This window comes from Oncorhynchus masou, chromosome 5, assembly GCF_036934945.1.
Source record: "Oncorhynchus masou masou isolate Uvic2021 chromosome 5, UVic_Omas_1.1, whole genome shotgun sequence".
NCBI lineage: Eukaryota > Metazoa > Chordata > Actinopteri > Salmoniformes > Salmonidae > Oncorhynchus > Oncorhynchus masou.
The window spans coordinates 2,562,054-2,588,569 of NC_088216.1; the positions used below are offsets into that span (position 1 = coordinate 2,562,054).

A 26,516-nucleotide genomic window follows, 5' to 3' on the forward strand; every position below is an offset into this window, starting at 1 on the left:
ACAGAGTCAATGTGGAGGCTATATACAGGGGGTACCGGTACAGAGTCAATGTGGAGACTATATACAGGGGGTACAGATACAGAGTGTGCAGGAGTACAGGTTAGTTGAGGTAATTTGTACATGTAGGTAGGGGGGAGTTGAGTATGCGTAGATAATAAACAGCGAGTAGCAGCAGGGTCAATGTACATTAGTCCGGAAGCCATTTGATTAGTTGTTCACCAGTCTTATGGGGGTAAAAGCTGTTAAGGAGACTTTTGGACCTAGAATTGTTGCTCTGGTGCCGCTTGCCGTGCGATAGTAGAGAGAACTATAACTTGGGTGTCTGGAGTCTTTGACCATTTTTTGAGCCTTCCTCTAACACCGCCTGGCATAGAGTTCCTGGATGGCAGGAAGTTCAGCCCCAGTGATTTACTGGGCCGTACGTACCACCCTCTATAGGGCCTTTCTCTGACACGGCCTGGTATAGAGTTCCTGGATGGCAGGAAGTTCAGCACCAGTGATGTCCCTGGTTGAACGCATTCCCATCTGTAGTGCCTTGCGGTCGGAGGCTGAGCAGTTGCCTTACCAGGCTGTGATGTAACCAGTCAGGATGCTCTCGATGGTGCAGCTGTAAAACCTTTTGAGGATCTGGGGACTCATGTCAAATCTTTTCAGTCTCCTGAGGGGGTATAGGTTTTGTCGTGCCCTCTTCACGACTGTCTTGGTGTGTTTGGACCATGATAGTTGTTGGTGCACACCAAGAAACTCAAGACCCGCTCCACTACAGCCTCGTTGATGTGAATGGGGGTCTGTTCGGCCCTCCTTTGAATGGTCCTCCTTTTCCTGTAGTCCACGATCAGCTCCTTTGTCTTGATCAAATTGAGGGTTGTTGTCCTGGCACCACACTGGCAGGTCTCTGACCACCACCCTATAGGCTGTCTCATCATTGTTACCCTTTGAATTTTATTAAAAAATAAGAGGGAGGGAGGGAGGGAGGGAGTGTGTGTGTGTGTGTGTGTGTGTGTGTGTGTGTGTGTGTGTGTGTGTGTGTGTGTGTGTGTGTGTGTGTGTGTGTGTGTGTGTGTGTGTGTGTGTGTGTGTGTGCGTGCGTGCGTGCGTGCGTGCGTGCGTGCGTGCGTGCGTGCGTGCGTGCGTGCGTGCGTGCGTGTGTGTGTGTGTGTGTGTGTGTTGAGTCGGGGGTGTTGACTGCAGTGGTAAAGTGGGTAGCTCAACTAATCTCAGTCTGTCATCACTCTCCCTCCCCCTCCCTCTCTCTCCCTGTATGATCAGACTGCGGCCATACCAATGAACATTATCCAGCCTTCACACACACACACACACACACACACACACACACACACACACACACACACACACACACACACACACACACACACACACACACACACACACACAGACGCTCTCTCGGGGAGATCCTCATTCATTGAGTCTGGCTTCCTCTCCCAGGTCACATGACCAGGCTGAACATTCTTCCTCCATGTGACTCGACCCAACATCTCCTTATAAGGGCCTCGGCCGGGGGGAGCCTTAAAGGGACGGTTACGCAATTACTACAATATTACCCTGCTAGGTCTGCCTTGGGTATTTCTCTCTATTACTACAATATTACCCTGCTAGGTCTGCCTAGGGTGTCTCTCTCTATTACTACAATATTACCCTGCTAGGTCTGCCTAGGGTGTCTCTCTCTCTATTACTACAATATTACCCTGCTAGGTCTGCCTAGGGTGTCTCTCTCTCTCTCCATTACTACAATATTACCCTGCTAGGTCTGCCTAGGGTATTTCTCTCTCTATTACTACAATATTACCCTGCTAGGTCTGCCTAGGGTGTCTCTCTCTCTATTACTACAATATTACCCTGCTAGGTCTGCCTAGGGTGTCTCTCTCTCTCTCCATTACTACAATATTACCCTGCTAGGTCTGCCTAGGGTATTTCTCTCTCTATTACTACAATATTACCCTGCTAGATCTGCCTAGGGTGTCTCTCTCTCTATTACTACAATATTGGGGATGGAGGGGTCCTCCAAAATGTTTAGTAAACATTCAACCAGTCTTTATGGTATAACATGACTATATAAATAAGATGTTTAATAAACAAGATGTTTAGTAAACAAGATGTTTAGTAAACATTCAACCAGTCTTCATGGTATAAAGTGACTATATAAACAAGATGTTTAGTAAACATTCAACCAGTCTTTATGGTATAATGTGACTATATAAACAAGATGTTTAGTAAACAAGATGTTTAGTAAACATACAACCAGTCTTTATGGTATAACGTGACTATATAAACAAGATGTTTAGTAAACAAGATGTTTAGTAAACATTCAACCAGTCTTTGTGATATAACATGAATATATAAACAAGATGTTTAGGAAACATCCAACCAGTCTTTATGGTATAACGTGACTATATAAACAAGATGTTTAGTAAACATTCAACCAGTCTTTCCATGTTGTTAGCCATTTTAAGGCCTTTAAGGGATAGAAACACTCTTCCTGAAGTGTATCAGGTGTGAGGCCCTGAGGAACCCAACTTCCTGTCTCTCGTCTCCTCAGATGTCCTTATTAGGCCAGCTGTGTGTGTGTGTGTGTGGGTGGGTGTGTCAGAAACAGATACGGGATTCGCAGTACATTCCTCAAAGTGATCAGCCTTGAGAATTTGTCAGTGCCTTGGTAACGCCCCGTAGTAACCTGGTAACCTTGGTAACAGAACACTCCAATGTTGTAAACCCCTCCCCCCCTCGTGTAGTAGTCTCTTCTCACACCGGAGAACGTGTACAATTATTAAAGTTAACTTCATAGTTGCAGACTGATGTAGCCTCTGGAGCACAACAGCATGGCTTTGATTCTGGCCACAAAGCTCTCTCTCTTCTCTCTCTGTCTCTCTCTCCTCTCTCTCTCTGTCTCTCTCTCCTCTCTCTCTCTTCTCTCTCTGTCTCTCTCTCCTCTCTCTGTCTCTCTCTCCTCTCTCTCTCCTCTCTCTGTCTCTCTCTCCTCTCTCTCTCTGTCTCTCTCTCCTCTCTCTGTCTCTCTCTCCTCTCTCTGTCTCTCTCTCCTCTCTCTCTCCTCTCTCTGTCTCTCTCTCCTCTCTCTGTCTCTCTCTCTGTCTCTCTCTCTCCTCTCTCTGTCTCTCTCTGTCTCTCTCTCTGTCTCTGTCTCTGTCTCTCTTCTCTCTCTGTCTCTCTCTCCTCTCTCTGTCTCTCTCTCCTCTCTCTGTCTCTCTCTCTCTCTCCTCTCTCTGTCTTTGTCTCTGTCTCTGTCTCTCTCTGTCTCTGTCTCTGTCTCTGTCTCTCTCTGTCTCTGTCTCTCTGTCTCTCTCTCTGTCTCTCTATCTGTGTCTCTGTCTCTCTGTGTCTCTCTCTCTCTCTCTCTCTCTCTCTCTCTGTCTCTTGTCTCTCTCTCTCTTTCTCTCCCTCTCTCTCTCTCGATCTGGTAGCTAATCTAATCTAATCAGCATGACTAGAAACTCTCTGACAGCGATCAGAGCTGTGACGTATGTTTTACTAGAGTAGGGGCTTCAGACTTCGGACTTCAGGACTTTGGCTTTGGAATGTTGACTGATGAATGTTGTAAACTCCATACATAGGCCGACTGCAGTGGGCAGTCACAGGTAAGGATCAGGGAGGCAGGTGTTTAACTAGAGAACAGGGAGGCAGGTGTTTAACTAGAGAACAGGGAGGCAGGTGTTTAACTAGAGAACAGGGAGGCAGGTGTTTAACTATAGAACAGGGAGGCAGGTGTTTAACTAGAGAACAGGGAGGCAGGTGTTTAACTAGAGAACAGGGAGGCAGGTGTTTAACTAGAGAACAGGGAGGCAGGTGTTTAACTAGAGAACAGGGAGGCAGGTGTTTAACTAGAGAACAGGGAGGCAGGTGTTTAACTAGAGAACAGTGAGTCAGGTGTTTAACTAGAGAACAGGGAGGCAGGTGTTTAACTAGAGAACAGGGAGGCAGGTGTTTAACTAGAGAACAGGGAGGCAGGTGTTTAACTAGAGAACAGGGAGGCAGGTGTTTAACTAGAGAACAGGGAGGCAGGTGTTTAACTAGAGAACAGTGAGTCAGGTGTTTAACTAGAGAACAGTGAGTCAGGTGTTTAACTAGAGAACAGGGAGGCAGGTGTTTAACTAGAGAACAGGGAGGCAGGTGTTTAACTAGAGAACAGGGAGGCAGGTGTTTAACTAGAGAACAGGGAGGCAGGTGTTTAACTAGAGAACAGGGAGGCAGGTGTTTAACTAGAGAACAGTGAGGCAGGTGTTTAACTAGAGAACAGTGAGTCAGGTGTTTAACTAGAGAACAGGGAGGCAGGTGTTTAACTAGAGAACAGGGAGGCAGGTGTTTAACTAGAGAACAGGGAGGCAGGTGTTTAACTAATGGGGATCCATAATAAACCCCAGGAAGAGTAGCTGCTGCCTTGGCAGGAACTAATGGGGATCCATAATAAACCCCAGGAAGAGTAGCTGCTGCCTTGGCAGGAACTAATGGGGATCCATAATAAACCCCAGGAAGAGTAGCTGCTGCCTTGGCAGGAACTAATGGGGATCCATAATAAACCCCAGGAAGAGTAGCTGCTGCCTTGGCAGGAACTAATGGGGATCCCTAACAAAATACAAAATAGAAATTGAATATCCCTTGGAGCATGGTGAAGTTACAATGTCCTCCAAAATCAAGGTTTCACAATTAATGGCACCCTTTAAAGACGATTGTAAATAACATCTACCAAAATTAAACCTAGGAAATGAAATTCCACTTATTTAAGTTCATCTAAGGAACTATATTGAGCCATTTACATCACTTCCTGTTTCACTATGGTATTAAAAATGAGGTAACACGCATGCAATATCCCTTTGGTCATTCAACACCATGAAAAAGACGAAAGAACCGTTTAAAAAGAGACAGATGTTCGCAGGACCTTCGTAGATCTGGTAACGGCTACAAGAAGATATACAAACGATTGAATAAACCACTGATCACAAAAATAAAACATTATGGAACAGTTTGAAAACCTCACGGGTCTGAGGACGCTGCACGGCATCAGTTTGGTATCAGTGACATCACCGTAACTAAGGCCAGGATGTTGTGGTTCATTCATACCTGTATGACAAGATGGATCCATGCTGACTGTACCTGTACACCAGGTGAGTCACACAGACAGGATCCACAGGTACAGCCCACACCTCTCTACATCACCACGACAACCAGGGCTGTGGATGAGAGATATAGCCCAGAGAGCAAGCACACACACACAACAGTGATATCCCTAGTGGGGGTGGGGGGGGACAACACACCCCACAGCGATATCCCTAGCAGGGGGTGACAACACACACCACAGTGATATCCCTAGCAGGGGTGACAACACACACCACAGTGATATCCCTAGCAGGGGGTGACAACACACACCACAGTGATATCCCTAGCAGGGGGTGACAACACACACCACAGTGATATCCCTAGCAGGGGGGTGACAACACACACCACAGTGATATCCCTAGCAGGGGGGGGGGGGGTGACAACACACACCACAGTGATATCCCTAGAAGGGGGTGACAACACGCACCACAGTGATATCCCTAGCAGGGGGGTGACAACACACACCACAGTGATATCCCTAGCAGGGGGGGGTGACAACACACACCACAGTGATATCCCTAGCAGGGGGTGACAACACGCACCACAGTGATATCCCTAGCAGGGGGGTGACAACACACACCACAGTGATATCGCTAGCAGGGGGTGACAACACACACCACAGTGATATCCCTAGCAGGGGGTGACAACACACACCATAGTGATATCCATAGCAGGGGGGTGACAACACACACCACAGTGATATCCCTTGCTGTCTCTGCCTGGCCGGTTCCCCTCTTTCCACTGGGATTCTCTGCCTCTAACCCTATTACAGGGGCTGAGTCACTGGCTTGCTGGGGCTCTCTCATGCCGTCCCTGGAGGGGGTGCGTCACCTGAGTGGGTTGATTCACTGATGTGGTCATCCTGTCTGGGTTGGCGCCCCCTTGGGTTGTGCCGTGGCGGAGATCTTTGCGGGCTATACTCAGCTTTGTCTCAGGATGGTAAGTTGGTGGTTGAAGATATCCCTCCAGTGGTGTGGGGGCTGTGCTTTGGCATAGTGGGTGGGGTTATATCCTTCCTGTTTGGCCCTGTCCGGGGGTGTCCTCGGGTGGGGCCACAGTGTCTCCTGACCCCTCCTGTCTCAGCCTCCAGTATTTATGCTGCAGTAGTTTATGTGTCGGGGGGCTGGGGTCAGTTTGTTATATCTGGAGTACTTCTCCTGTCCAATTCGGTGTCCTGTGTGAATCTAAGTGTGCGTTCTCTAATTCTCTCCTTCTCTCTCTCGGAGGACCTGAGCCCTAGGACCATGCCCCAGGACTACCTGACATGATGACTCCTTGCTGTCCCCAGTCCACCTGGCCGTGCTGCTGCTCCAGTTTCAACTGAACCGCGGCCCTAGGACCATGCCCCAGGACTACTTGACATGATGACTCCTTGCTGTCCCCAGTCCACCTGGCCGTGCTGCTGCTCCAGTTTCAACTGTTCTGCCTTATTATTATTCGACCATGCTGGTCATTTATGAACATTTGAACATCTTGGCCATGTTCTGTTATAATCTCTACCCGGCACAGCCAGAAGAGGACTGGCCACCCCACATAGCCTGGTTCCTCTCTAGGTTTCTTCCTAGGTTTTGGCTTTTCTAGGGAGTTTTTCCTAGCCACCGTGCTTCTACACCTGCATTGCTTGCTGTTTGGGGTTTTAGGCTGGGTTTCTGTACAGCACTTTGAGATATCAGCTGATGTACGAAGGGCTATATAAATAAATTTGATTTGATTTGATTTGATCCCTAGCAGGGGGTGACAACACACACCACAGTGATATCCCTAGCAGGGGATGACAACACACACCACAGTGATATCCCTAGCAGGTGGGTGACAACACACACCACAGTGATATCCCTAGCAGGGGGGTGACAACACACACCACAGTGATATCCCTAGCAGGGGGGTGACAACACACACCACAGTGATATCCCTAGCAGGGAGGGGGGGGGTGACAACACACACCCCGGTGATATCCCTAGCAGGGGGTGACAACACACACCACAGTGATATCCCTAGTGGGGGTGGGGGGGGACAACACACCCCACAGCGATATCCCTAGCAGGGGGGGTGACAACACACACCACAGTGATATCCCTAGCAGGGGGTGACAACACACACCACAGTGATATCCCTAGCAGGGGGTGACAACACACACCACAGTGATATCCCTAGCAGGGGGGGTGACAACACACACCACAGTGATATCCCTAGAAGGGGGTGACAACACACACCACAGTGATATCCCTAGCAGGGGGGTGACAACACACACCACAGTGATATCCCTAGCAGGGGGGGGGTGACAACACACACCACAGTGATATCCCTAGCAGGGGGTGACAACACGCACCACAGTGATATCCCTAGCAGGGGGGTGACAACACACACCACAGTGATATCCCTAGCAGGGGGTGACAACACACACCACAGTGATATCCCTAGCAGGGGGTGACAACACACACCATAGTGATATCCATAGCAGGGGGGTGACAACACACACCACAGTGATATCCCTAGCAGGGGGTGACAACACACACCACAGTGATATCCCTAGCAGGGGATGACAACACACACCACAGTGATATCCCTAGCAGGTGGGTGACAACACACACCACAGTGATATCCCTAGCAGGGGGTGACAACACACACCACAGTGATATCCCTAGCAGGGGGTGACAACACACACCACAGTGATATCCCTAGCAGGGGGTGACAACACACACCACAGTGATATCCCTAGCAGGGGGTGACAACACACACCACAGTGATATCCCTAGCAGGGGGTGACAACACACACCACAGTGATATCCCTAGCAGGGGGGGGGTGACAACACACACCACAGTGATATCCCTAGCAGGGGGTGACAACACACACCACAGTGATATCCCTAGCAGGGGGTGACAACACACACCACAGTGATGTCCCTAGCAGGGGGGGTGACAACACACACCACAGTGATATCCCTAGCAGGGGGGTGACAACACACACCACAGTGATATCCCTAGCGGGGGGGGGGTGACAACACACACCACAGTGATATCCCTAGCAGGGGGTGACAACACACACCACAGTGATATCCCTAGCAGGGGGTGACAACACACACCACAGTGATATCCCTAGCAGGGGATGACAACACACACCACAGTGATATCCCTAGCAGGGGGTGACAACACACACCACAGTGATATCCCTAGCAGGGTGGTGACAACACACACCACAGTGATATCCCTAGCAGGGGGTGACAACACACACCACAGTAATATCCCTAGCAGGGGGTGACAACACACACCACAGTGATATCCCTAGCAGGGGGTGACAACACACACCACAGTGATATCCCTAGCAGGGGGGGTGACAACACACACCACAGTGATATCCCTAGCAGGGGTGACAACACACACCACAGTGATATCCCTAGCAGGGGGTGACAACACACACCACAGTGATATCCCTAGCAGGGGATAACAACACACACCACAGTGATATCCCTAGCAGGGAGGGGGGTGACAACACACACCCCGGTGATATCCCTAGCAGGGAGGGGGGGTGACAACACACACCCCGGTGATATCCCTAGCAGGGGGGTGACAACACACACCACAGTGATATCCCTAGTGGGGGGGGGGGGGGACAACACACCCCACAGCGATATCCCTAGCAGGGGGTGACAACACACACCACAGTGATATCCCTAGCAGGGGGTGACAACACACACCACAGTGATATCCCTAGCAGGGGGTGACAACACACACCACAGTGATATCCCTAGCAGGGGGGTGACAACACACACCACAGTGATATCCCTAGAAGGGGTGACAACACGCACCACAGTGATATCCCTAGCAGGGGGTGACAACACACACCACAGTGATATCCCTAGCAGGGGGGGTGACAACACACACCACAGTGATATCCCTAGCAGGGGGTGACAACACGCACCACAGTGATATCCCTAGCAGGGGGTGACAACACACACCACAGTGATATCCCTAGCAGGGGGTGACAACACACACCACAGTGATATCCCTAGCAGGGGGTGACAACACACACCATAGTGATATCCATAGCTAGGGGGGTGACAACACACACCACAGTGATATCCCTAGCAGGGGGTGACAACACACACCACAGTGATATCCCTAGCAGGGGATGACAACACACACCACAGTGATATCCCTAGCAGGTGGGTGACAACACACACCACAGTGATATCCCTAGCAGGGGGTGACAACACACACCACAGTGATATCCCTAGCAGGGGGTGACAACACACACCACAGTGATATCCCTAGCAGGGGGTGACAACACACACCACAGTGATATCCCTAGCAGGGGGTGACAACACACACCACAGTGATATCCCTAGCAGGGGGTGACAACACACACCACAGTGATATCCCTAGCAGGGGGGGTGACAACACACACCACAGTGATATCCCTAGCAGGGGGGTGACAACACACACCACAGTGATATCCCTAGCAGGGGGTGACAACACACACCACAGTGATGTCCCTAGCAGGGGGGGGGGGGTGACAACACACACCACAGTGATATCCCTAGCAGGGTGGTGACAACACACACCACAGTGATATCCCTAGCGGGGGGGGGGGGTGACAACACACACCACAGTGATATCCCTAGCAGGGGGTGACAACACACACCACAGTGATATCCCTAGCAGGGGGGTGACAACACACACCACAGTGATATCCCTAGCAGGGGATGACAACACACACCACAGTGATATCCCTAGCAGGGGGTGACAACACACACCACAGTGATATCCCTAGCAGGGTGGTGACAACACACACCACAGTGATATCCCTAGCAGGGGGTGACAACACACACCACAGTGATATCCCTAGCAGGGGGTGACAACACACACCACAGTGATATCCCTAGCAGGGGGGTGACAACACACACCACAGTGATATCCCTAGCAGGGGGTGACAACACACACCACAGTGATATCCCTAGCAGGGGGTGACAACACACACCACAGTGATATCCCTAGCAGGGGTGACAACACACACCACAGTGATATCCCTAGCAGGGGATAACAACACACACCACAGTGATATCCCTAGCAGGGGGTGACAACACACACCACAGTGATATCCCTAGCAGGGGGGTGACAACACACACCACAGTGATATCCCTAGCAGGGGGATGACAACACACACCACAGTGATATCCCTAGCAGGGGTGACAACACACACCACAGTGATATCCCTAGCAGGGGATAACAACACACACCACAGTGATATCCCTAGCAGGGAGGGGGGTGACAACACACACCCGGTGATATCCCTAGCAGGGAGGGGGGGGTGACAACACACACCCCGGTGATATCCCTAGCAGGGGGGGGGGTGACAACACACACCCGGTGATATCCCTAGCAGGGGGGGGGGGGGGTGACAACACACACCACAGTGATATCCCTAGCAGGGAGGGGGTGACAACACACACCACAGTGATATCCCTAGCAGGGAGGGGGGGGGGGGTGACAACACACACCCCGGTGATATCCCTAGCAGGGAGGGGGGGGGGGGTGACAACACACACCCCGGTGATATCCCTAGCGGGGTGGTGATAAGTGACTCTCAGCTGCCTGTACCAGCTATCAGCAGCTCTGTGTGTCAGACTGGATGGTGTGGATGAGTCAGGCAGGATGGTGTGGATGAGTCAGACAGGATGGTGTGGATGAGTCAGGCAGGATGGTGTGGATGAGTCAGACAGGATGGTGTGGATGAGTCAGACAGGATGGTGTGGATGAGTCAGACAGGATGGTGTGGATGAGTCAGACAGGATGGTGTGGATGAGTCAGGCAGGATGGTGTGGATGAGTCAGACAGGATGGTGTGGATGAGTCAGGCAGGATGGTGTGGATGAGTCAGACAGGATGGTGTATGGTGTGGATGAGTCAGACAGGTTGGTGTGGATGAGTAAGACAGGATGGTGTGGATGAGTCAGACAGGATGGTGTGGATGAGTCAGGCAGGATGGTGTGGATGAGTCAGACAGGATGGTGTATGGTGTGGATGAGTCAGACAGGATGGTGTGGATGAGTCAGACAGGATGGTGTGGATGAGTCAGACAGGATGGTGTGGATGAGTCAGGCAGGATGGTGTGGATGAGTCAGGCAGGATGGTGTAAGGTTGTGGATGAGTCAGACGGGATGGTGTGGATGTGTCAGACAGGATGGTGTGGATGAGTCAGACAGGATGGTGTGGATGAGTCAGACAGGATGGTAAGTGGATGAGTCAGGCAGGATGGTGTGGATGAGTCAGGCAGGATGGTGTGGATGAGTCAGACAGGATGGTGTGGATGAGTCAGACAGGATGGTGTGGATGAGTCAGGCAGGATGGTGTGGATGAGTCAGACAGGATGGTGTGGATGAGTCAGACAGGATGGTGTGGATGAGTCAGACAGGATGGTGTGGATGAGTCAGACAGGATGGTGTGGATGAGTCAGACAGGATGGTGTGGATGAGTCAGACAGGATGGTGTGGATGAGTCAGACAGGATGGTGTGGATGAGTCAGGCAGGATGGTGTGGATGAGTCAGACAGGATGGTGTGGATGAGTCAGACAGGATGGTGTGGATGAGTCAGACAGGATGGTGTGGATGAGTCAGACAGGATGGTGTGGATGAGTCAGACAGGATGGTGTGGATGAGTCAGACAGGATGGTGTGGATGAGTCAGGCAGGATGGTGTGGATGAGTCAGACAGGATGGTGTGGATGAGTCAGACAGGATGGTGTGGATGAGTCAGGCAGGATGGTGTAAGGTTGTGGATGAGTCAGACGGGATGGTGTGGATGAGTCAGGCAGGATGGTGTGGATGAGTCAGACAGGATGGTGTGGATGAGTCAGACAGGATGGTGTGGATGAGTCAGACAGGATGGTGTGGATGAGTCAGACAGGATGGTGTGGATGAGTCAGACAGGATGGTGTGGATGTGTGAGCCTCATGTTCATTTTGTTACTCTGCTGCTCTAATGACCTCTGACCTCATCCTACTGCACCAAAAAAACCTGTACTCAAGGTAGGACCAGTACTGTAATGATGTATTATCCTCTGACCCCTGACCCCATCCTACCATAAGCCCTCTACTCATGGTGGGCCAGTACTGTAATGATTTATTAACCTCTGACCCCTGACCCCATCCTACCATAAGCCCTCTACTCATGGTGGGGCCAGTACTGTAATGATTTTAGCGAACAACGACAGTGCAGCTCCCTTCGTGGGTCTATAGTAGGGGTTGTGTGTTGTCTCAGTCTAGTAGGGGTTGTGTGTTGTCTCAGTCTAGTGGGGGTTGTGTGTTGTCTCAGTCTAGTGGGGGTTGTGTGTTCTGTGTTGTCTCAGTCTAGTAGGGGTTGTGTGTTGTCTCAGTCTAGTGGGGGTTGTGTGTTGTCTCAGTCTAGTGGGGGTTGTGTGTTGTCTCAGTCTAGTGGGGGTTGTGTGTTCTGTGTTGTCTCAGTCTAGTAGGGGTTGTGTGTTGTCTCAGTCTAGTGGGGGTTGTGTGTTCTGTGTTGGCTCAGTCTAGTAGGGGTTGTGTGTTGTCTCAGTCTAGTAGTGGTTGTGTGTTGTCTCAGTCTAGTGGGGGTTGTGTGTTGTCTCAGTCTAGAGGGGGTTGTGTGTTGTCTCAGTCTAGTAGGGGTTGTGTGTTGTCTCAGTCTAGTAGGGGTTGTGTGTTGTCTCAGTCTAGTGGGGGTTGTGGGTTGTCTCAGTCTAGTGGGGGTTGTGTGTTGTCTCAGTCTAGTGGGGGTTCTGTGTTGTCTCAGTCTAGTAGGGGTTGTGTGTTGTCTCAGTCTAGTGGGGGTTGTGTGTTGTCTCAGTCTAGTAGGGGTTGTGTGTTGTCTCAGTCTAGAGGGGGTTGTGTGTTGTCTCAGTCTAGTAGGGGTTGTGTGTTGTCTCAGTCTAGTGGGGGTTGTGGGTAGTGTGTTGTCTCAGTCTAGTGGGGGTTGTGTGTTGTCTCAGTCTAGTAGGGGTTGTGTGTTGTCTCAGTCTAGTGGGGGTTGTGTGTTGTGTGTTGTCTCAGTCTAGTGGGGGTTGTGGGTTGTGTGTTGTCTCAGTCTAGTGGGGGTTGTGTGTTGTCTCAGTCTAGTGGGGTTGTGTGTTGTGTGTTGTCTCAGTCTAGTGGGGGTTGTGGTTGTGTGTTGTCTCAGTCTAGTAGGGGTTGTGTGTTGTCTCAGTCTAGAGGGGGCTGTGTGTTGTCTCAGTCTAGTGGGGGTTGTGTGTTGTCTCAGTCTAGTGGGGGTTGTGTGTTCTGTGTTGTCTCAGTCTAGTGGGGGTTGTGTGTTGTCTCAGTCTAGTGGGGGTTGTGTGTTCTGTGTTGTCTCAGTCTAGTGGGGGTTGTGTGTTGTCTCAGTCTAGTGGGGGTTGTGTGTTGTCTCAGTCTAGTAGGGGTTGTGTGTTGTCTCAGTCTAGAGGGGGTTGTGTGTTGTCTCAGTCTAGTGGGGGTTGTGTGTTCTGTGATGTCTCAGTCTAGTAGGGGTTGTGTGTTGTCTCAGTCTAGTGGGGTTGTGTGTTGTGTGTTGTCTCAGTCTAGTGGGGGTTGTGGTTGTGTGTTGTCACAGTCTAGTGGGGGTTGTGTGTTGTCTCAGTCTAGTGGGGTTGTGTGTTGTCTCAGTCTAGTGGGGGTTGTGGTTGTGTGTTGTCTCAGTCTAGTGGGGGTTGTGGGTTGTGTGTTGTCACAGTCTAGTGGGGGTTGTGTGTTGTCTCAGTCTAGTGGGGTTGTGTGTTGTGTGTTGTCTCAGTCTAGTGGGGGTTGTGGTTGTGTGTTGTCTCAGTCTAGTAGGGGTTGTGTGTTGTCTCAGTCTAGAGGGGGCTGTGTGTTGTCTCAGTCTAGTGGGGGTTGTGTGTTGTCTCAGTCTAGTGGGGGTTGTGTGTTCTGTGTTGTCTCAGTCTAGTAGGGGTTGTGTGTTGTCTCAGTCTAGTGGGGGTTGTGTGTTGTCTCAGTCTAGTAGGGGTTGTGTGTTGTCTCAGTCTAGTGGGGGTTCTGTGTTGTCTCAGTCTAGTGGGGGTTGTGTGTTGTCTCAGTCTAGTAAGGGTTGTGTGTTGTCTCAGTCTATTGGGGGTTGTGTGTTGTCTCAGTCTAGTAGGGGTTGTGTGTTGTCACAGTCTAGTAGGGGTTGTGTGTTGTCTCAGTCTAGTGGGGGTTGTGTGTTGTGTGTTGTCTCAGTCTAGTGGGGGTTGTGTGTTGTCTCAGTCTAGTGGGGGTTGTGTGTTGTCTCAGTCTAGTAGGGGTTGTGTGTTGTCTCAGTCTAGTAGGGGTTGTGTGTTGTCTCAGTCTAGTAGGGGTTGTGTGTTGTCTCAGTCTAGTAGGGGTTGTGTGTTGTCTCAGTCTAGTAGGGGTTGTGTGTTGTCTCAGTCTAGTAGGGGTTGTGTGTTGTCTCAGTCTAGTAGGGGTTGTGTGTTGTCTCAGTCTAGTAGGGGTTGTGTATTGTCTCAGTCTAGTAGGGGTTGTGTGTTGTCTCAGTCTAGTAGGGGTTGTGTGTTGTCTCAGTCTAGTAGGGGTTGTGTGTTGTCTCAGTCTAGTGGGGGTTGTGGGTTGTGTGTTGTCTCAGTCTAGTGGGGGTTGTGTGTTGTCTCAGTCTAGTGGGGGTTGTGGGTTGTGTGTTGTCTCAGTCTAGTGGGGGTTGTGTGTTGTCTCAGTCTAGTAGGGGTTGTGTGTTGTGTGTTGTCTCAGTCTAGTGGGGGTTGTGTGTTGTCTCAGTCTAGTAAGGGTTGTGTGTTGTGTGTTGTCTCAGTCTAGTAGGGCTTGTGTGTTGTGTGTTGTCTCAGTCTAGTGGGGGTTGTGTGTTGTCTCAGTCTAGTGGGGGTTGTGTGTTGTGTGTTGTCTCAGTCTAGTGGGGGTTGTGTGTTGTGTGTTGTCTCAGTCTAGTAGGGGTTGTGTGTTGTGTGTTGTCTCAGTCTAGTAGGGGATGTGTGTTGTCTCAGTCTAGTAGGGGTTGTGTGTTGTGTGTTGTCTCAGTCTAGTAGGGGATGTGTGTTGTCTCAGTCTAGTGAGGGATGTGTGTTGTCTCAGTCTAGTAGGGGTTGTGTGTTGTGTGTTGTCTCAGTCTAGTGAGGGATGTGTGTTGTCTCAGTCTAGTAAGGGATGTGGGCTCTGTTTTTAACACCGGTTAAGCTAATTATCAGGCTAGCGGGCAGCGGGCCTAACGACCCTGGGCCTCTGGAATGTCAGTATATACACCACAAAGATTTACACTTACTCAAATTACACCAACACCATTCCTCACATGTTAGCTGGACCTTGCATTGTCCCCGCACCACGACCTGACTATAGTTACCTTGTAGCTGTAACGTTGAATCCAATACAACACCTACTTCAATTTCAAAGGAAGAACCCCTCTACGTTAGATATCTAACTTTAACTATCGCCTTAGTTTAACCATAATCACGGTGGCCATGACAGAAACTATTGATAATACAAAAATTCTGCCAATCGTTGAATACGATGACACCTATCCTAATCAATGACCTTGTTATGTTAGCTCGGACGTTATATTGTGTATAACAGTTATTAACGTTATATTAATTAAAGGGCCTACACTTTATTTTGCCTCCTTTTGAAACAAGTGCTGTCAATGCAGAGGCCCAGTGTGGCACAATGCGTTCAATCCGAGTGGATACGCCCTCGACCAATCAGGAGCCGCCCTGCAGAAAGTTTGCCTTATATGGATAGAGGGGGGTTGCGACGTATGCGGATATAAAACCCGGAGCCTTGGCAACACTTCCTCATTACGTTTCTCACTGCGCAGGAAGAAGGGAAAATAGACCGTTTCTCTGATTAACACCGTTAACGTTTCCCTACTAAAACACAGGTAAGAGCTGTAATACTGTGTTTTTAAAATGTTATTTATGTATAATTGTTACATTTCAACGTAGGTAACTAGTTGCTGGTTAACTTGTACCTTTTTCAGTGAATGCTCCTAGCTAGCTGCCGTCGGTCAGTTTACACAGTGTTTTAAATGTTTTTTTTCCTGGTCATTTTAAAATGTGATATATATATTAGATTTATCTATTTGCTTTATCTAGCTTAACATCGGAGTGGGTGTGTTAACCGGGGTCTGTCTTAGCGTTGACATTTAGTGTGGTTTAATGGTTCCTCTCCCCCACTGTTGAAATGACCTGCTACCGGTTGTACATAACGTTTTGACCGTTTTCCCAATAATTGAGTTTGACTTGTTTAAAACTCGCCCTGTTGAGAGGTTTCAAGTATATCTGATAAATTTCACCTGCATTAAAGTCGTTAAAGGCGTTAACTCGTTTTTAAAATAGGTAAATGACTTCCTATGTGTTAATGACTAAGAAACGTGATTATTTTTATGACTTTGGCTCAGAGGAGTCAGTGCTTTGGAGGTCAATGTGTCTTTTTTTAATAGGAAACATTTCACACCAGTTACAAGCCTAAAACATATGGGCATTTAATGATCTGAAAGCACGGAAACTTTTCCCTGTGTAACCATATTCAGGATAGATGTGACCTAGCCTGGGTTATTGTCTGGCTGTTTGTCCCGGACCAGGGAGTGGCCATCGCGTTGTGTAACCATATTCAGGATAGATGTGACCTAGCCTGGGTTATTGTCTGGCTGTTTGTCCCGGACCAGGGAGTGGCCTCTGTCAGACATGTCAGGGGACGCTCCATCTATTGCCTTATATGGCGACGCCTCGGCCGAAAACACACAGCTTTTTGTCTAGAGGCGCTGTCTGGGTGCTTACTAGCTGGCAGTCATCAACTGTCTATTTCTACTCTTTCTGTAGTTTTACAACTTAACTACACTAACCTTTATGCTGAACCTTAAATTAAGCCTCAGCCAATTTAGTTCATGCATTTTACGATAGAGCAAATTGACTGGTTGTGTAAACGCTGAGTGTGGGTTAGTCTGGACTGTTGCTGTTCAGCGCCACCTAGCGGTCATTCACCAATAGTACACTGGCTCAATAGTGACAGGCAGGCGCCGCACCCCGGTTAAGACGTCAGTCTCACTTCTGTCTTTTTCTTTCCGGTGCAGAAATGGAAGATGAAATCGCCGCCCTGGTCGTTGATAACGGCTCCGGTATGTGCAAGGCAGGTTTCGCAGGAGATGATGCTCCTCGGGCTGTGTTCCCCTCCATCGTGGGTCGCCCCAGACATCAGGTAATTAACTCTGCTATTTAACTGAAATATACCAACTTTATCTGCTATACTGAATGTTAAAACTGTTACATTGCTATTGGAACTAATGTTTGTCACCATTTGACTTTGTCTCTAGTCAACATTACACTGACTGTGTAGTAGTACAACTTGTATGGTTCCCTATAGAATATTCTAACATGTAATTTAATGTCCTGTTGCTATGCAACATTAACCTTAAAAGGTCTGTTCCAATCAACATCATTAATACTGTAGATCAGCCTTAACATTCCGTGGAGTACGTTGTCACTGACCTGAGTGTGTCTCCAGGGAGTGATGGTTGGGATGGGCCAGAAGGACAGCTACGTGGGAGACGAGGCTCAGAGCAAGAGGGGCATCCTGACTCTGAAGTACCCCATCGAGCACGGCATCGTCACCAACTGGGACGACATGGAGAAGATCTGGCATCACACCTTCTACAACGAGCTGAGAGTGGCTCCAGAGGAGCACCCCGTCCTGCTCACCGAGGCCCCCCTCAACCCCAAAGCCAACAGGGAGAAGATGACTCAGGTAATGTCCCCCTCCTTCTCCTCCACTGTTCACTTCTGCTTCCTCCACCTTTACTGGTCAGTTCTGCCCTCTTCCTCCACCTTTACTGGTCAGTTCTGCCCTCTTCCTCCACCTTTACTGTTCAGTTCTGCTCTCCTCCTCCTCTCCAGGCCCTCTGTCCTTACAGCTGATATGTCACCCCTCTGGAAGCTCCAGGTCTTCTGTCGGTCTGTTCTGCCTCTCTGCACCCTTCTGACTGCTAGACTGACTAGATTGGCCTGTGGGGCCGCCTGGCCTGTGAATGAGCTACTCTAGTGGTTTATATTGACATTACATCATGTAGGAATGGCTGCTGTGTTTCTTACTAATGACCATTTCCCTCTGAGTCACTGTGACTCACTGGACAGCATGTTCTACTGGGTGCTGTGACTCCTGTCTCTACTGTAGTCCTCCAGCACCGTGACTCACTGGACAGCATGTTCTACTGGGTGCTGTGACTCCTGTCTCCACTGTAGTCCTCCAGCACCGTGACTCATCCCTCTCCTCTCTCGTCTCCAGATCATGTTTGAGACCTTCAACACCCCTGCCATGTACGTGGCCATCCAGGCCGTGTTGTCCCTGTACGCCTCTGGCCGTACCACCGGTATCGTCATGGACTCCGGTGACGGCGTGACCCACACAGTACCCATCTACGAGGGCTACGCTCTGCCCCACGCCATCCTGCGTCTGGATCTGGCCGGCCGCGACCTCACAGACTACCTGATGAAGATCCTGACGGAGCGCGGCTACAGCTTCACCACCACGGCAGAGAGGGAAATCGTACGAGACATCAAGGAGAAGCTGTGCTACGTGGCGCTGGACTTTGAGCAGGAGATGGGCACCGCTGCCTCCTCTTCCTCTCTGGAGAAGAGCTACGAGCTGCCTGACGGACAGGTCATCACCATCGGCAATGAGAGGTTCCGCTGCCCAGAGGCCCTCTTCCAGCCCTCCTTCCTCGGTGAGTCTCTAAACTAACCTCTCTGGATCCGCTGATCCGTGTCCATCTGGCAGCCATCTTGTGTTGCGATTGCCCCGTAGTGACGGCCATTTTGTCTCCTCTCTCTCTCCAGGTATGGAGTCTTGCGGTATCCACGAGACCACCTTCAACTCCATCATGAAGTGTGACGTGGACATCCGTAAGGACCTGTACGCCAACACGGTGCTGTCCGGAGGAACCACCATGTACCCCGGCATCGCTGACAGGATGCAGAAGGAGATCACCTCTCTGGCCCCCTCCACCATGAAGATCAAGGTGACTAAATAAACCATCTCTGAACCATCGTTCTGCTTCCTCCTGTCGTTAGCAGCATTACCTGACGCTAGAACTACAGTGTGAAGGTCTGTACTCATGTTAATGTGTCCCCCCCGTCTCTCCTCCAGATCATCGCCCCCCCAGAGCGTAAATACTCCGTCTGGATCGGAGGCTCCATCTTGGCTTCTCTCTCCACCTTCCAGCAGATGTGGATCAGCAAGCAGGAGTACGACGAGTCTGGTCCCTCCATCGTCCACCGTAAATGCTTCTAAACAACCCGACCCGTACAGACTCTCTCCTCCTTCCCATTCCAATGAAGACTCTGAGTCGGTGTTGCCTGTCAGATCTCCCTCTCCACTGGCGTGTCTTCTCCTGCTGTCGGTCTGTCTGAGAGCCTCCCTGTTTGGCTGGATGGACAGGATGTGATGTCGTCGTTGTCTGACGGTCATGACTCGCCACATGTCCTGTTAGTTACAGTCTAATGTTTATGTTCCACCACCTTATTGACCTCTATGGAGGTGTTGCTGTCCACCCTTATCCCCTACCTAGTGCGCTAGTTGCCAGGGCCCATAGGGATCTAGTGCATTACCTAGGGGATGGGGCTTTGTGTGGAGGGGGGAAGCTTAATGTAAATGATTTAATCAATACAAAAACTATTGTTTTTGTATTTTCAGTCTTATAGATACATGGTCCAGTTTGTTATGCAAAAAGAGGTTTGACCATTCTGAGGTGTTCCTCTCTCTGGGGGGGTGTAGGGTGGGGCAGGGGACTCCTGTTGTGGACCAACACAACTAATAAAGTGCACATGTCTATTGAAATGGTTGTGCTCTCTTTCTTCTGCATTCCATGTCTATTGAAATTGTTTTCTCTTCTGCCTTCCCACAAACAGGTTAGTTAAGTAAAGAACCAAGTCAGAACAGTAGGCCAAATTATTAGGGTGAGGCACATGGGCTACTAACCGCTTCCTACACAACATACTTAGCTCCAGTGTACAGATCTCCCTGTATATTACACTTCTGCAGCAGACGAAACCTTTTCGGATGAAAGTTCAAATAGTGTTTTCCCAGGCGTCTGGAACTCACTAAAGTCCGATTTTGCAGTTTGAAGCTAAAAGTTTTGAACGTGGCACAAATCATGCTTCAAATCATCCAGACTGCATCACATCAGACCAAGATTGGGAGTCCCATAGGGTGGCGCTCCATTGGCCCAGCGTCGGGTTGGCCGTCATTGTAAATAAGAATTTTCTTAACTGACTTTGTTAATTAAAATTCATTATATTCATTGAAAGCATGGCCAATGTTGAATGTCTAATTTTATTATAGGAAAAGAGACCCTTATTCTTAGACTTGAATAGCAGGCAATGTTTGCAGTTAGCTACTGATTGCTTCCAAATCACTCCTTGTTGAATTTTGCGATTTCCAACTTGTGTAATGTTGATGAGCACCGATACAATTTAAGTTCTAATTTATCTTATGACAAGGATTTGCCAGCAGATTGTCGACTAACTGCTAGCTAAGATTGTGAAAGTATGACATCAGTCCAATCAAAGCTACTGTAGATGTAATTTCATCTGTGGCCAATGACCCGGAGCCTTGGATGAGTGACAGAACACTGAGCCAATTACAGCGCAATGCTCCTATTTTTTTTGCTGGCTCGCCCCAACACCACAAAACACCTGCAATTTGGAGCTGCCTTACTCTAGAAAACAAAGAGACCATGTTTGTATGCGGCTTTAACTCAATTATATTTAATATAATTAATTATATTTTACATTGTACATACAACTGATATGGGACTGAAATAAAAGTATTGAAAAAATAACATGCAAAACAGGCAAGCCCCCCCCCCCCCCACACACACACACACAACCCACACGTGGGGCGCAAAACAGGCAAGCCCCCCCCCCCCCCCCACACACACACACAACCCACACGTGGGGCGCAAAACAGGCAAGCCCCCCCCCCCCCCCCCCACACACACACACACACAAAACCCACACGTGGGGCTCAAGACAGGGACCTGCCCTGAATCAAATCAAAATCAAATCTTATTTGTCACATACACATGGTTAGCAGATGTTAATGCGAGTGTAGCGAAATGCTTGTGCTTCTAGTTCCGACAATGCAGTAATAACCAAGTAATCTAACAATTCCAAAACTACTGTCTTATACACAGTGTAAGGGGTTAAAGAATATGTACATAAGGATATATGAATGAGTGATGGTACAGAGCAGCATAGGCAAGATACAGTAGATGGTATCGAGTACAGTATATACATATGAGATGAGTATGTAAACAAAGTGGCATAGTTAAAGTGGCTAGTGATACATGTATTACATAAGGATGCAGTCGATGATATAGAGTACAGTATATACGTATACATATGAGATGAATAATGTAGGGTAAGTAACATTATATAAGGTAGCATTGTTTAAAGTGGCTAGTGATATATTTACATAATTTCCCATCAATTCCCATTATTAAAGTGGCTGGAGTTGAGTCAGTGTCAGTGTGTTGGCAGCAGCCACTCAATGTTAGTGGTGGCCGTTTAACAGTCTGATGGCCTTGAGATAGAAGCTGTTTTTCAGTCTCTCGGTCCCAGCTTTGATGCACCTGTACTGACCTCGCCTTCTGGATGATAGAGGGGTGAACAGGAAGTGGCTCGGGTGGTTGATGTCCTTGATGATCTTTATGGCCTTCCTGTAACATCGGGTGGTGTAGGTGGAGGGCAGGTAGTTTGGAGGGCAGGTAGTTTGCCCCCGATGATGCGTTGTGCAGACCTCACTACCCTCTGGAGAGCCTTACGGTTGAGGGCGGAGCAGTTGCCGTACCAGGCGGTGATACAGCCCGCCAGGATGCTCTCGATTGTGCATCTGTAGAAGTTTGTGAGTGCTTTTGGTGACAAGCCGAATTTCTTCAGCCTCCTGAGGTTGAAGAGGCGCTGCTGCGCCTTCTTCACGATGCTGTCTGTGTGAGTGGACCAATTCAGTTTGTCTGTGATGTGTATGCCGAGGAACTTAAAACTTACTACCCTCTCCACTACTGTTCCATCGATGTGGATAGGGGGGTGTTCCCTCTGCTGTTTCCTGAAGTCCACAATCATCTCCTTAGTTTTGTTGAGTGTGAGGTTATTTTCCTGACACCACACTGACGGGGCGTCACTGGCGATCCCCATTCTGTCACAGACCCCATAATGGCTACATAATAGATTCACAGATGTCACACCTTTCCATCTCTAATGAGAAAGACAGACAAGATATGATTTTTCCTCTTAAATAGGAACTTGTTTCCCATAATGAAAACATTAACAATAATTGCCAATTGAGGCCCTAAAGGAGAATTTAAGTCATTTATTTTATTAGCTAGTATGAACCATTTTGGAGTGAAATTACATTCGTTTTTTTATAGGGAAGACAACCCTCTCTGGGGAAGACTTTGTAGGTGCGACTTCCGGAAAATGTTCCGTCCTCAATGTTCCGGTGAAACGCAGCGTTTTACTTCCGGTCGTTCCTGTCACATGAAGCTAGTTCTCTGCTGGTAGACATGCACTGATTAAAAACACACACAAAAAAACTATGACTTCGTCTGTTAACGGAAGAGTATTGGATGAAGATATGGACAATCAAATTGTACAGGTTGGTTAGAATAAACCAGCGTAACGTTAGTAAAACTAGCTAGTTTACTGTTAGCTGTCTACCGGTGTTAGCTTGTTAGCTATCTACTCTGTCTGTCTTGTCAGCGAACTCAATGTCTGATTTTATTTCATTTTTATCGGTTGTCAAATGGAAATAAAGGCATTGCGTGAGTATGCTATTTGGGTGAAAGTGTGCTTTTGATAGCCGGTAACTGGCTATTCGGCTTAATCAGGCTGGTAATACGCAATTCATGTTTAATGTATAAGTTAGTTACAGTCTGAAACGAATGCACACATGAAAATGTTCCTTAATAGAGATCTGATCTGGTGGGTTATATTACATGACTAAAAGTATGTGGACACCTGCTCATCGATGTGCATTAATATGGAGTTGGTCCCCCTTTGCTATAACAGCCTCCTCTCTTCTGGGAAGGCTTTCCACTAGATGTTGGGACATTGCTGCTATAACAACCTCCACTCGTCTGGGAAGGCTTTCCACTAGATGTAGGAACATTGTTGCTATAACAGCCTCCACTCTTCTGGGAAGGCTTTCCACTAGATGTTGGAACATTGCTGCTATAACAGCCTCCTCTCTTCTGGGAAGGCTTTCCTCTAGATGTTGGAACATTGCTGCTATAACAACCTCCACTCGTCTGGGAAGGCTTTCCACTAGATGTTGGAACATTGCTGCTATAACAGCCTCCACTCTTCTAGGAAGGCTTTCCACTAGATGTTGGAACATTGCTGCTATAACAGCCTCCACTCTTCTGGGAAGGCTTTCCACTAGATGTTGGAACATTGCTGCTATAACAGCCTCCTCTCTTCTGGGAAGGCTTTCCACTAGATGTAGGAACATTGCTGCTATAACAGCCTCCTCTCTTCTGGGAAGGCTTTCCACTAGATGTTGGAACATTGCTGCTATAACAGCCTCCTCTCTTCTGGGAAGGCTTTCCACTAGATGTAGGAACATTGCTGCTATAACAACCTCCTCTCTTCTGGGAAGGCTTTCCTCTAGATGTTGGAACATTGCTGCTATAACAGCCTCCACTCCTCTGGGAAGGCTTTACACTAGATGTAGGATCATTGCTGCTGGGACTTTCTTCCATTCAGGGCAATGATGTTCAGGCTCTCAGTCGGTGTTCCAATTCCAAAGGTGCGTTGGGGTTGAGGTCAGGGCTTTTCTAACTTCTTCTATCTATTCGATATCGAGAAACCGTTTCTGTTTGGACCTCGCTTTGTTCACGGAGGAACATTGTCATGTTGAATCAAATCAAATTTCGTACATCAGCTGATATCTCAAAGTGCTGTACATAAACCCAGCCTAAAACCCCAAACAGCAAGGAATGCAGGTGTAGGAGCACGGTCGCTAGGAAAAACTCCCTAGAAAGGCCAAAACCTAGGAAGAAACCTAGAGAGGAACCAGGCTATGTGGGGTGGCCAGTCCTCCTCTGGCTGTGCCGGATGGAGATTATAACAGAACATGGCCAAGATGTTCAAATGTTCATAAATGACCAGCATGGTCGAATAATAATAAGGCAGAACAGTTGAAACTGGAGCAGCAGCACGGCCAGGTGGACTGGGGACAGCAAGGAGTCATCATGTCAGGTAGTCCTGGGGCATGGTCCTAGGGCTCAGGTCCTCCGAGACAGAGAGAGAGAGAAGGAGAGAATTAGAGAACGCACACTTAGATTCACACAGGACACCGAATTGGACAGCAGAAGCACTCCAGATATAACAAACTGACCCCAGCCCCCCGACACATAAACTACTGCAGCATAAATACTGGAGGCTGAGACAGGAGGGGTTAGAGTGTAGAGGAGGTAGGTAGTCTAGTGGTTAGAGGAGGCAGGTAGACTAGTGGTTAGAGTGTAGAGGAGGTAGGTAGTCTAGTGGTTGGAGCGTTTGGCCAGTAACCGAAAGGTTGCTAGATCGAACTCCTATCAGTGATTTAAATTCTACATATCCTCAGAGGGTAGAGGGAACCAGTCAAAACAGCTCATCAAGTCTGTCAGTGAATACTAGGTAGAACTGTAATTCTGTCTCTCTGTCTCTCTGTCTCTCTCTCCACTCTCTCTCCACTCTCTCCCCACTCTCTCTCTCATTCTTTCTCTCTCTCTCGCTCTGTTTCTCCCTCCACTCTCTGTCTCTCTCTGTCTCTCTCTCTCTCTCCACTCTCTCTCTCTCCACTCTCTCTCTCTCCACTCTCTCTCTCCACTCTCTCTCTCTCCACTCTCTCTCTCTCTCTTTCTGTCTCTCTCTCTCTCTCCCTCTCTCTCTCTGTCTCTCTCTCTCTGTCTCTCTCTCTCTTTCTGTCTCTCTCTGTCTCTCCCTCCACTCTCTCTGTCTCTCTCTCCTCTCTCTCTCTCTCTCTCTCCACTCTCTCTCTCTCTCTGTCTCTCTCTGTCTCTCTCTCTCTCTCTCTCTCTCTCTCTTTCTTTGTTTTTTCTTCCCCAGGCTGTGTGTGTAGAGGATGGGATAGGGGTGGTGTCGGGGTCGATCGGGATGTCAGACTTCTCCGATGAGATCTTGTTAAGTATCCTGCGCTATGTCTCGACCTCTGACCTCGTGAATAACGTTTCCCGGACCTGCCGCAAGCTACACACGCTCTGCTATGACAAGACACTGCTGACCACGGTCACACTGTCTGAAGAATACACGGTAACACACACACACACACACACACCGCAACAAATTATTTTATCTTAATTCTCTGACTTCCCTCTTCAGGCAGATGACGGCGCTATTCGCCAGGTGCTGAAGCATCTATCCAATCACGTGCAGTCCCTCAGCCTTAGTGGCTGTTATTGGCTGTCGGGTTCTACCATCGACCGCCTGATTCGCTGTCGCTCCCTGGTGCGTCTGGACCTATCAGGTTGTCGCGTCACCTCCCTGCGTCTGTCCCGCCTCCTCTCATCCCTCCCCCTCCTCCGATCTCTCGCTTTTGACGTATCGCCTGGCTTCGATTCCGCCCAGCTGAGTGGGGAGGCCCGTGATTCGCTGTCTCGGCTGTCGGAGCTGAGACAGACGGTCCTGACGCCCAGTTACGGGGTCGTTCCCTGCTGCTCCAGCCTCTTCAGTCTGCAGCTGCAGCTGGACATACCTGACGTCACCAGGTGGCACCTTTCAACTGAAACCTCTCTGAGCTGACTGTGTTTATAATGTGTGTTTATAATGTGTGTGTTTATAATGTGTGTTTATAGTGTGTGTGTGTATGTGTGTGTTTATAATGTGTGTGTGTGTTTATAATGTGTATTTATAGTGTGTGTTTATAATGTGTGTTTATAGTGTGTGTTTATAATGTGTGTTTATAGTGTGTGTGTGTTTATAATGTGTGTGTGTGTGTTTATAATGTGTGTGTTTATAATGTGTGTTTATAGTGTGTGTGTGTGTGTGTGTGTTTATAATGTGTGTTTATAATGTGTGTTTATAGTGTGTGTGTGTGTGTTTATAATGTGTATTTATAATGTGTGTTTATAGTGTGTGTTTGTGTGTGTGTGTAGGGAGGGTACCAGTATGTGTTGCCAGTTGATGATGGGTCAGAGCAGTGTTCCTCACTACCAACAGCTGGAGGAGTTTACTGCCTGTCTGGCACCTGGAGAGGTAAGATCAGTGTGTTTATAATGTGTGTGTTTATAATGTGTGTGTGTTTGTGTGTGTTTATAATGTGTTTATGTGTGTTTATAATGTGTGTTTATGTGTGTTTATAATGGGTGTGTGTGTGTGTGTGTTAATTTCTGTGTGTGTGTTTATAATTTCTGTGTGTGTGTTTATAATTTATGTCTGTGTGTGTGTGTTTATAATGTGTGTGTTTATAAT

The 26,516-nt window shown here is 48.7% G+C and overlaps 2 protein-coding genes across 2 annotated transcripts in view; both read left to right on the forward strand.

The window, feature by feature from the left end:
* Positions 1–15,827: 15,827 nt before the first annotated feature.
* On the forward strand, positions 15,828–19,884 carry LOC135530962 (actin, cytoplasmic 1). The gene is made up of 6 exons (XM_064959133.1): positions 15,828–15,934; positions 17,126–17,250; positions 17,557–17,796; positions 18,334–18,772; positions 18,885–19,066; positions 19,195–19,884. The coding sequence occupies exons 2-6, from the start codon at positions 17,128–17,130 to the stop codon at positions 19,336–19,338; spliced, it is 1,128 nt and encodes a 375-aa protein (XP_064815205.1). The 5' UTR covers positions 15,828–15,934; positions 17,126–17,127; the 3' UTR covers positions 19,339–19,884.
* A 2,666-nt stretch (positions 19,885–22,550) lies between these two features.
* The window catches only part of LOC135530971 (F-box/LRR-repeat protein 18-like), a 30,653-nt gene continuing 26,687 nt past the window's right edge, over positions 22,551–26,516 (forward strand). The window contains exons 1-4 of the mRNA XM_064959144.1: positions 22,551–22,701; positions 25,155–25,358; positions 25,428–25,813; positions 26,201–26,300. Of these exons, the coding sequence (XP_064815216.1) occupies positions 22,642–22,701; positions 25,155–25,358; positions 25,428–25,813; positions 26,201–26,300 (750 nt within the window). The 5' untranslated portion in view covers positions 22,551–22,641. The remainder of the gene's footprint in view (positions 22,702–25,154; positions 25,359–25,427; positions 25,814–26,200; positions 26,301–26,516) is intronic.